Source organism: Nerophis ophidion, linkage group LG24, assembly GCF_033978795.1.
Source record: "Nerophis ophidion isolate RoL-2023_Sa linkage group LG24, RoL_Noph_v1.0, whole genome shotgun sequence".
Classification (NCBI taxonomy): Eukaryota; Metazoa; Chordata; class Actinopteri; order Syngnathiformes; family Syngnathidae; genus Nerophis; species Nerophis ophidion.
In genome coordinates, this window is record NC_084634.1 from 7,335,585 (window position 1) to 7,347,617 (window position 12,033).

General features: G+C 45.1%; 1 protein-coding gene across 2 annotated transcripts in view; it reads left to right on the top strand.

Moving 5' to 3' along the window:
* Positions 1–12,033, top strand: part of kcnh5b (potassium voltage-gated channel, subfamily H (eag-related), member 5b) — a 211,708-nt gene that overhangs the window by 39,133 nt on the left and 160,542 nt on the right. The window contains exon 7 of one of the 2 annotated variants that reach the window (XM_061885744.1): positions 11,882–12,012. In XM_061885744.1, the coding sequence (XP_061741728.1) occupies positions 11,882–12,012 (131 nt within the window). The remainder of the gene's footprint in view (positions 1–11,881; positions 12,013–12,033) is intronic. The other variant, XM_061885746.1, reaches the window with a different exon arrangement.

A 12,033-nucleotide genomic window follows, 5' to 3' on the forward strand; every position in this document is an offset into this window, starting at 1 on the left:
AGGAAAACTAGTTCGTGTCCAACTTGCGTTCGCGTGTCAGTTACCATATTCGAGTCTTTTCACTAACAGTCGTCAATGGTTGCTTGTTCTTTTGGGTAATTCAGGTTTTCGAGGGCCGACCTTGTGAGGGTGCCCCCCGGTGGCAGGAAAACTGGTTCGCGTCCAACTTGCGTTCGTTCCTGTGTCAGTTGGCATACTCGAGTCTTTTCACTAACAGTCGTCAATGGTTGCTTGTTCTGTTGGGTAATTCAGGTTTTCGAGGGCCGACCTTATGAGGGTGCCCCCCGGTGGCAGGAAAACTGGTTCGCGTCCAACTTGCGTTCGTTCCTGTGTCAGTTGGCATACTCGAGTCTTTTCACTAACAGTCGTCAATGGTTGCTTGTTCTGTTGGGTAATTCAGGTTTTCGAGGGCCGACCTTGTGAGGGTGCCCCCCGGTGGCAGGAAAACTGGTTCGTGTCCAACTTGCGTTCGCGTGTCAGTTGCACTTCTCAGGTCCTTTCACTAACAGTCGTCAATGGTTACTTGTTCTGTTGGGTAATTCAGGTTTTCGAGGGCCGACCTCTTGTGAGAGTGCCCCCCGGTGGCAGGAAAACTGGTTCGCGTCCAACCTGCGTTCGTTCCTGTGTCAGTTGGCATACTCGAGTCCTTTCATTAACCGTCGTCAATGGTTACTTGTTCTGTTGGGTCATTCAGGTTTTCGAGGGCCGACCTCTTGTGAGAGTCCCCCCCGGTGGCAGGAAAACTGGTTCGTGTCCAACTTGCATTTGCGTGTCAGTTGCACCTCTCAGGTCCTTTCACTAACCGTCGTCAATGGTTACTTGTTCTGTTGGGTAATTCAGGTTTTCGAGGGCCGACCTTGTGAGAGTGCCCCCCGGTGGCAGGAAAACTGGTTCGTGTCCAACTTGCGTTCGTTCCTGGGTCAGTTGGCATACTCGAGTCCTTTCATTAACCATCGTCAATGGTTGCTTGTTTTGTTGCGTAATTCAGGTTTTCGAATGCCGACCTCTTGTAAGAGTGCCCCCTGGTGGCAGGAAAACTGGTGCGTGTCCAACTCTCTTTCGCCTCTCTTTTGGCACACTGGAGTCCTTTCACTAACCGTTGCCAACGGTTGCCATCTTGGCTGCGTAGCTGAAGGGCCGGAGCTAGCTGGAGGGGTTGCAGTTCACCGTTGAAAAAGAGAGAAGAAGAAGAGTTGTGCTACGACCATTACGGACTTGGGACTGCACTAGACTCAGGAACCAAGTACACACTGGACAGAGTAAGTTAATTTAGCCCAATATAAGAGTGGATCTCGCGTAAGAGGAAGAGGCACGGTCTGCTGTAAAGGATTGACAGGGCAAGTCTGTGGAATTGCCATAAAAGACCTTCAAAAATATTCAACACTCTACTGCCATCTCGTGGCTTAAGTGGATAGCGCGCCCCCTCAAATTCGTCACGTTCCATGTGTCAGGTGAGCAAGTCGAGACATTTTATTTATAAATCCTCTTCCCACTGTATCATGCTGTCACTCTCATGGCCTCAAGCCGCAAACAATCCCTGGAATACGTTTCCGCGTGGACGTGTCTCTCTCCCCCCCCCCACCCCTCCCCCGCCACGCCACGGCATCTCTGTCTGTTGACTTGGTTGGCGTGAACCTGACTGATGAGAGATGTCAGCTTCCTGCCGCCCCTCTGCATCTCTTGAAGGCCTCAGGCCCCCGCGTTGACACGTGTTGAATAGGTGTGGCCGCCGGAAGCCCCTCCCCCTGGTGTCAGGTGATTAGCGTGTTCATCACACATGCTGAAAGACAAGTGTGTGAGGGCTAACGATGCTAACAGTGCACAGAATGGACCACCAGGGTGTGCAATCATGTCCAGAAGGCCGGCTGGTGTTTGGCGGCGTCTGGCGGTCTGCGCTCGAGGGCGCCGCGTGGTCTGGCGTTGGGGGGGGAGGGGCTGTGACTGAAGGCCGAGGAGATTGGCCACCGAGGGCGTTGACAGCAGAGTTGGCCGCCGCCGTTCACCGACGGCGTGGTCTCCGGACGCTCTAACGGCAGCCTACGCCACATCACGTTAGCGTGAGGCGAACGACACAGACACGGCGGCCTGGCAGGAAGGAAGGGACGCTGGAAACGTTCCACGGAGTTTATTTGACGTTGGAGTTTTTGTGAGCAGAGTCAGGCCATTAGCGGCGAGCTAATGGTGCCAGCAGGTGTCTGTTTGCTTTCGGCCGCCATGTTTGTTGAGGGTTGTCCCAATGACATCTGCTAATTTCCATTTTGATATTTCAATTTATTTATTTTCTACATATTGTCTCTCTTTTGGCTTTCATCCTGTGTGTGGTCGCCACAGCGAGTCAATCTCATGAATGGTTACAGCGTATTTTTTTTTGTTTTTAACTGGGGTGACCTTGCTGACGCAAACCTGGCCGGGAAGACATCATCATGGATTTCTTTGATTAATATCATAGATTATATAACATAATAAAAAGTATATGTGTATATATGTATCTGTAGATGTACTGTATATGTGCATGTATATATACATGTATATATACATGTATATATCAATCAATCAATCAATGTTTACTTATATAGCCCTAAATCACTAGTGTCTCAAAGGGCTGCACAAACCACCACGACATCCTCGGTAGGCCCACATAAGGGCAAGGAAAACTCACACCCAGTGGGACATCGGTGACAATAATGATCCAGTGGGACGTCTGTGACAATAATGATTATGAGAACCTTAGAGAGGAGGAAAGTATATATATATATATACATGTATACATATATACAGTGAGGCAAAAAAGTATTTAGTCAGCCACCGATTGTGCAAGTTCTCCCACTTAAAATGATGACAGAGGTCTGTAATTTTCATTATAGGTACACTTCAACTGTGAGAGACAGAATGTGAAAAAAAAAATCCAGGAATTCACATTGTAGGAATTTTAAAGAATTTATTTGTAAATTATGGTGGAAAATAAGTATTTGGTCAACCAGTCAAAGCTCTCACTGATGGAAGGAGGTTTTGGCTCAAAATCTCACGATACATGGGCCCATTCATTCTTTCCTTAACACGGATCAATCGTCCTGTCCCCTTAGCAGAAAACCAGCCCCAAATCATGATGTTTCCACCCCCATGCTTCACAGTAGGTATGGTGTTCTTGGGATGCAACTCAGTATTCTTCGTCCTCCAAACACGACGAGTTGAGTTTATAGCAAAAAGTTCTATTTTGGTTTCATCTGACCACATGACATTCTCCCAATCCTCTGCTGTATCATCCATGTATCCATTTTGGTATATATATACACATATATATATATATGTGTGTGTGTGTGTGTGTGTATATACAAACCCCGTTTCCATATGAGTTGGGAAATTGTGTTAGATGTAAATATAAACGGAATACAATGATTTGCAAATCCTTTTCAACTCATATTCAGTTGAATGCACTACAAAGACAAGATATTTGATGTTCAAACTCAGGAACTTTATTTTTTTTTTGCAAATAATAATTAACTTAGAATTTCATGGCTGCAACATGTGTCAAAGTAGTTGGGAAAGGGCATGTTCACCACTGTGGTGCATCACCTTTTCTTTTAACAATACTCAATGAACGTTTGGGAACCGAGGAAACTAATTGTTGAAGCTTTGAAAGTGGAATTATTTCTTATTCTTGTTCGCACTCTTTACTACAAAACCACTGTGTTGTAACACAATGGCTTGGCATTGTCTTGATGAAATAAGCAGGGGTGTCCATGATAACGTTGCTTGGATATGTTGCTCCAAAACCTGTATGGACCTTTCAGCATTAATGGTGCCTTCACGGATGTGTAAGTTACCCATGCCTTGGACACTAATGCACCCCTATACCATCACAGATGCTGGCTTTTGAACTTGGCGCCTATAACAATCCAGATGGTTATTTTCCTCTTTGTTCCGGAGGACACCACGTCCACAGTTTCCAAATATAATTTGAAATGTGGACTCGTCAGACCACAGAACACTTTTCCACTTAGCATCAGTCCATCTTAAAAGAGCTTGGGCCCAGCGAAGCCAGCAGCGTTCCTTTGTGTTGTTGATAAACGGGTTTTGCTTTGCATAGTAGAGTTTTAACTTGCACTTACAGATGTAGCAATCGACTGTAGTTACTGACAGTGGTTTTATGAAGTGTTCCTGAGCTCATGTGGTGATATCCTTTACACACTGATGTCTGTTTTTGATGCAGTACCGCCTGAGGGATCAAAGGTCCGTAATATCATCGCTTACGTGCAGTGATTTCTCCAGAGTCTCTGAACTTTTTGATGATTTTACAGACCGTAGATGGTAAAATCCCTAAATTCCTTGCAATAGCTCGTTGAGAAATGTTGTTCTAAAACTGTTCGACAATTTGCTTACAAAGTGGTGACCCTCACCCCATCCTTGTTTGTGAATTACTTAGCATTTATTGGAAGCTGCTTTTATACCCAATCATGGCACCCACCTGTTCCCGATTATCTTGCACACCTGTGGGATGTTCCAAATAAGTGTTTTTGATGAGAATTTCTCAACTTTATCAGTATTCATTGCCACCTTTCCCAACTTCTTTGTCACGTGTTGCTGGCATCAACTTCTAAAGCTAGTGATTATTTGCAAAAAAAAAAAAAAAAAATGTTTATCAGTTTGAACATTAGATATGGCTTCACGGGGGCAGAGGGGTTAGTGCGTCTGCCTCACAATACGAAGGTCCTGCAGTCCTGGGTTCAAATCCAGGCTCGGGATCTTTCTGTGTGGAGTTTGCATGTTCTCCCTGTGAATGCGTGGGTTCCCTCCGGGTACTCCGGCTTCCTCCCACTTCCAAAGACATGCACCTGGGGATAGGTTGATTGGCAACACTAAAATTGGCCCTAGTGTGTGAATGTTGTCTGTCTATCTGTGTCGGCCCTGCGATGAGGTGGCGACTTGTCCAGGGTGTACCCCGCCTTCCGCCCGATTGTAGCTGAGATAGGCGCCAGCGCCCCCCCGCAACCCCAAAAGGGATTAAGCGGTAGAAAATGGATGGATGGAACATCAAATATGTTGTCTTTGTAGCATATTCAACTGAATATGGGTTGAAAAGGATTTGCAAATCATTGTATTCTGTTTATATTTACATCTAACACAATTTCCCAACTCATATGGAAACGGGGTTTGTGTATATATATATACATTTACATATATATATATACATACATATGTATATATGTATGTATGTATGCATGTGTGTATATATAAATAAATAAATGATAAATGGGTTGTACTTGTATAGCGCTTTTCTACCTTCAAGGTACTCAAAGCGCTTTGACACTACTTCCACATTTACCCATTCACACACACATTCACACACTGATGGAGGGAGCTGCCATGCAAGGCGCCAACCAGCACCCATCAGGAGCAAGGGTGAAGTGTCTTGCTCAGGACACAACGGACGTGACGAGGTTGGTACTAGGTGGGATTTGAACCAGGGCCCCTCGGGTTGCGCACGGCCACTCTCCCACTGCGCCACGCCGTCCCTTATGTATCTTATGTATCCCTTATATATGTATCTATGTGTGTATATATGTGTGTATATATGTATATATGTGTGTGTACATATATCTATGTATATATGTATGTACAGTATGTGTGTATATATATATATATATATATATATGTATGTATATATGTGTGTGCGTGTGTATATATATGTATATAAATATATATATATATATATATAGATATATGTACTGTATATATGTATGTACGTGTATATATTTGTATGTATATATATATGTATGCATATGTATAAATATGTGTTTATGTGTATAAATGTATATGTGTTGAAATTGAAATGTGTAATAATATTTTATATTCCATCCATCCATCCATTTACTACCGCTTGTCTCGTTCGGGGTTGCGGGGGCTGCTGGAGCCTATCTCAGCTGCATTCGGGCAGAAATAATTTGAATTTAAAGAAAAAAATAATCAAAATTCAAGCACTTATTTAATTTGGATTTGAAATCATGTTTATGAAATAATTAGGAATGAAATACTATTTCACGTATAAAATGTACTGTATACAGTATGATGTTTAGCTGGAGGAAAATTGCTGAGGCGGAAGTTCTTTAGAAGGAAGTTGTCATTTGTGCTAACGGCGTTCTCTGGTCTTTAATAGACCGTTACAATATACAAGCCCACCCCCCTATACCCCCCTCTGTCACCCTATTGAAGAATGTACTTTCATCAACGAGCTCCTTTGCCAAGTTGATCGCATAGGAGAAGAGTCTAGAAGCTTCTACCATACAAGTGATTGGGGGGTGAGGTGGCGTCTTCATTGTGAAGCTCGGCCCCTTTCGCCTCGCCGCACAGGAAGTGAGCCTGAAAAGCGGGTGTGGGCCTTCAGGGGTTAAAAGCTGTTAAGAAGAGGCCCATTGTGTGTGTCTGAAATGTATTTTTCGCGGCGTACAATAGACGAAGGCTTATAAATAAGCTCTTGCTCAACTTTGAATTTGCTGTAATGATGATATCTGTCCACTGGGGGCGCTATTGTTCTCTGAAGCCTCCTGGTGGCCATACTTCTCAGCAAAAACATACAGTGGGGCAAAAAAGTATTTAGTCAGCTACCGATTGTCCAAGTTTTTCCACTTAAAATGATGACAGAGGTCTGTCATTTTCATCATAGGTACACTTCAACTGTGAGAGACAGAATGTGGAAAAAAAAAATCCAGGAATTCACATTGTAGGAATTTTAAATAATTTATTTGTAAATTATGGTGGAAAATAAGTATTTGGTCAACCATTCAAAGCTCTCACTGGCTCAAAATCTCACGATACATGGCCCCATTCATTCTTTCCTTAACACGGATCAATCGTCCTGTCCCCTTAGCAGAAAAACAGCCCCAAAGCATGATGTTTCCACCCCCGTGCGTCACAGTAGGTATGGTGTTCTTGGGATGCAACACGACGAGTTGAGTTTATACCAAAAAGTTCTATTTTGGTTTCATCTGACCACATGACATTCTCCCAGTCCTCTGCTGTATCATCCATGTATCCATTTTGGTATAAACTCAACTCCTCGTGTTTGGAGGAAGAAGAATACTGAATTGCATCCCAAGAACACCACACCTACTGTGAAGCATGGGGGTGGAAACATCATGCTTTGGGGCTGTTTTTCTGCTAAGGGGACAGGACCATTGATCCGTGTTAAGGAAAGAATGAATGGGGCCATGTATCGTGAGATTTTGAGCCAGTGAGAGCTTTGAATGGTTGACCAAATACTTATTTTCCACCATGTTTTACAAATAAATTCTCTAAAAATCCTACAATGTGAATTCCTGGATTTTTTTTTCACATTCTGTCTCTCACAGTTGAAGTGTACCTATGATGAACATTACAGACCTCTGTCATCATTTTAAGTGGGAGAACTTGCACAATCGGTGGCTGACTAAATACTTTTTTGCCCCACTGTGCATACATAGAACCACAAAAATATAGTAGCAATTACACACTATAGGTAAAAGCACTTACTTAAAAAATAAACATAAAAACACGCAATAGGTAAAAAATTAAATGTTTCAATAAACAAGTTTACAGTGCCTAATAGAAACCGCTTCTCGATCCTTTAAAATGGCATGAAATTCCCCCAAAAGGATCAGTTCAGGCAGCCTCCGATTCATTAGTATTTAATTTCATGACCATGGAGCAGGAAATCTGAAGACTTGTTTTTTTGGTTTGTTTTTACTGAGACTTGTGTTGGCTCTAGGGACTAACACACCAAGGATGTCCTGTGACTGAAAACTGTAGCAACTGGAGTCTCCGTGAGCACATAAATAAGGGAGAACCAAACCAAGAAATGATTTATATTTTCAAACAAAATTTAGTTCTACCTCTGTTTGATTGTTTACCTTTTTTCTCGTTTAAAGGCCTACTGGAAGCCACCACGCAGTCTGATAGTTTATATATCAATGATGAAATATTAACATTGCAACACATGCCAATACGGCCTTTTTAGTTTACTAATCTTGCGCGAAGTACCTCGGATTGTAGCGGACATTTAGTTCCAGCACCGATCCCAGCTATAAGTCGTCTCCTTTAAATGCATAATTACACAGTATTCTGAACATCTGTGTTGCTGAATCTTTCGCAGTTTGTTCAATTAATAATGGAGACGTCAAAGAAGAAAGATGTAGGTGGGAAGCGGTGTATTGCGTCGGCCTTTAGCGACACAAACACACTTGTTTAAATTCCCGAAGGTGAAGCTTTACAATGGAACAGAGCGGTCGAGCGAACACGGTTCTCTACCACATCTCAACCGGCAGGTTTCGGTGAGAAAATTGTGGTAATAAGTCGGCTCTTACCGTAGACATGAGCGGAGCTTGCCTCGTTCCTCGTGCACCTGTCAAAGAGGCAGCCGCGGACTCTTGCCTCCTCCGACCGGCCGCCCCCGAACGTGAGATGCTTTCACCGTGGAGGAGGGGGGGGAAAAAGCCTTCGTTTCGCCTCGTCGAGAAACTTGGCTTCCCTCAGAGACACTGGCGGTCACTACACCCGACCATATAATCTCACTAAAACACTAATACAGGGGTAGGGAACCTATGGCTCTAGAGCCAGATGTGGCTCTTTTGATGACTACATCTGGCTCTCAGATAAATCTTTGCTGACATTGCTTAACATGAGAAGTAATGAATAATTCCGCTGATAATCACAGTGTTAAAAATAACGTTCAAAAGATAAGACATTCTAATGCATTTTAATGCAACCATCCATTTTCTTTGTGGACTTGGAGAAGGCATTCGACCGTGTCCCCCGGTAAGTCCTGTGGGGAGTGCTCAGAGAGTATGGGGTATCGGACTGTCTTATTGTGGCGGTCCGCTCCCTGTATGATCAGTGCCAGAGCTTGGTCCGCATTGCCGGCAGTAAGTCGGACACATTTCCAGTGAGGGTTGGACTCCGCCAAGGCTGTCCTTTGTCACCGATTCTGTTCATAACTTTTATGGACAGAATTTCTAGGCGCAGTCAAGGCGTTGAGGGGTTCCGGTTTGGTAACCGCAGGATTAGGTCTCTGCTTTTTGCGGATGATGTGGTCCTGATGGCTTCATCTGACCGGGATCTTCAGCTCTCACTGGATCGGTTCGCAGCCGAGTGTGAAGCGACCGGAATGAGAATCAGCACCTCCAAGTCCGAGTCCATGGTTCTCGCCCGGAAAAGGGTGGAATGCCATCTCCGGGTTGGGGAGGAGACCCTGCCCCAAGTGGAGGAGGTCAAGTACCTAGGAGTCTTGTTCACGAGTGGGGGAAGAGTGGATCATGAGATCGACAGGCGGATCGGTGCGGCGTCTTCAGTAATGCGGACGTTGTACCGATCCGTTGTGGTGAAGAAGGAGCTGAGCCGGAAGGCAAAGCTCTCAATTTACCGGTCGATCTACGTTCCCATCCTCACCTATGGTCATGAGCTTTGGGTCATGACCGAAAGGATAACATCACGCGTACAAGCGGCCCAAATGAGTTTCCTCTCCCTTAGAGATAGGGTGAGAAGCTCTGCCATCCGGGAGGAACTCAAAGTAAAGCCGCTGCTCCTCCACATCGAGAGGAGCCAGATGAGGTGGTTCGGGCATCTGGTCAGGATGCCACCCGAACGCCTCCCTAGGGAGGTGTTTAGGGCACGTCCAACCGGTAGGAGGCCACGGGGAAGACCCAGGACACGTTGGGAAGACTATGTCTCTCGGCTGGCCTGGGAACGCCTCGGGATCCCCCGGGAAGAGCTAGACGAAGTGGCTGGGGAGAGGGAAGTCTGGGTTTCCCTGCTTAGGCTGTTGCCCCCGCGACCCGACCTCGGATAAGCGGAAGATGATGGATGGAAGGCATCCATTTTCTATCACACCTGTTCAAGAAGTCGTATTAATGTTGAGAAGTATTATATTTATTATTGGTTAGCTTTAGAATAAGTGAATTATATTGTGAAGTGAATTGTATTTATCTAGCGCTTTTTCTCTGGTGACTCAAAGCGCTTTTACATAGTGAAACCCAATATCAAAGTTACATTTAAACCAGTGTGGGTGGCACTGGGAGCAGGTGGGTAAAGTGTCTTGCCCAAGGACACAACGGCAGTGACTAGGATGGCGGAAGCGGGGATTGAACCTGGAACCCTCAAGTTGCCGGCACGGCAACTCTACCATCCGAGACGTACCGCCCCAATAACAACGTTATCAAAAAGAATAAGAGACTTTTTATTATTCTCTAAAAATTTTGGTCTTATTTAAAAATGCACGCATTTAATTGTATTCAGTGTTAAAAAAATATTACATGGCTCTCACGGAAATACGTTTTAAAATATTTGGCTTTCATGGCTCTCTCGGCCAAAAAAGGTTCCCGACCCCTGCACCGGTAACACAATAAGCAGATAAGGGATTTTGCTGAATTATCCTGGTAAATGTGTCTAATAACACCTGAATTGCTCCCAATCAATCAATCAATCAATCAATGTTTATTTATATAGCCCCAAATCACAAATGTCTCAAAGAACTGCACAAATCATTACGACTACAACATCCTCGGAAGAACCCACAAAAGGGCAAGGAAAACTCACACCCAGTGGGCAGGGAGAATTCACATCCAGTGGGACGCCAGTGACAATGCTGACTATGAGAAACCTTGGAGAGGACCTCAGATGTGGGCAACCCCCCCCCCCCTCTAGGGGACCGAAAGCAATGGATGTTGAGCGGGTCTAACATGATACTGTGAAAGTTCAATCCATAGTGGCTCCAACACAGCCGCGAGAGTTCAGTTCAAAGCGGATCCAAGACAGCAGCGAGAGTCCCGTCCACAGGAAACCATCTCAAGCGGAGGCGGATCAGCAGCGTAGAGATGTCCCCAACCGATACAGGCGAGCGGTCCATCCTGGGTCCCGGCGAGCGGTCCATCCTGGGTCTCGACTCTGGACAGCCAGTACTTCATCCATGGTCATTGGAACCGGACTCCCTCCAAAGGGAGGTGGGGACATAGGAGAAAGAAAAGAAGCGGCAGATCAACTGGTCTAAAAAGGAGGTCTATTTAAAGGCTAGAGTATACAGATGAGTTTTAAGGTGAGACTTAAATGCTTCTACTGAGGTAGCATCTCGAACTGTTACCGGGAGGGCATTCCAGAGTACTGGAGCCCGAACGGAAAACGCTCTATAGCCCGCAGACTTTTTTCGGGCTCTAGGAATCACTAATAAGCCGGAGTCTTTTCAACGCAGATTTCTTGCCGGGACATACTCCCCTCTCTCTTTTTTTTTTCTTTTCTAGTCCTTCACTCTCACTATCCTCATCCACGAATCTTTCATCCTCGCTCAAATTAATGGGGAAATCGTCGCTTTCTCGGTCCGAATCGCTTTTGCTGCTGGTGGCCATGATTGTAAACAATGTGAGGATGTGAGGAGCTCTGCAACCCGTGACGTCACGCGCACATCGTCTGCTACTTCCGGTACAGGCAAGGCTTTTTTATTGGCGACCAAAAGTTGTGAACTTTATCGTGGATGTTCTCTACTAAATCCTTTCAGCAAAAATACGGCAATATCGCGACATGATCAAGTATGACACATAGAATGGACCTGCTATCCCCGTTTGAATAAGAAAATCCCATTTCAGTAGGCCTTTAATAGACGTCATCGTTGTTTGAACCGAACATTTAATATCCATAAATTTCATCACAAGAAGGAATGAACCATCGTGCAATTTTACAAGCGTGTCGTTCCTAATTGGATCCAAACAACCTTGTCATAGAATTCAGACAACATAGATTTGACCTTTTTCACGACGTCCTATTTTGAACATCATTTCCCAACCTTTCCGAGACCTCTGCCTTGTGCCCCCTCCCCCGATCGGTCGGACGGCGATGTTTGCTCATGCTTCCGTTCCTCTTGCAGGTTGGACCAAGTTCGCGCGGCTGACCCGGGCGCTGACCCAGAACCGCACCGCGCTGCAACAACTACCGCCCATCAGCAAGCATGAAGTCAGCCATAAGCAGTCCAGACTGGCCGAGGTGAGCATGGCTTGGGTAAGATCCCCTGCTGAGATT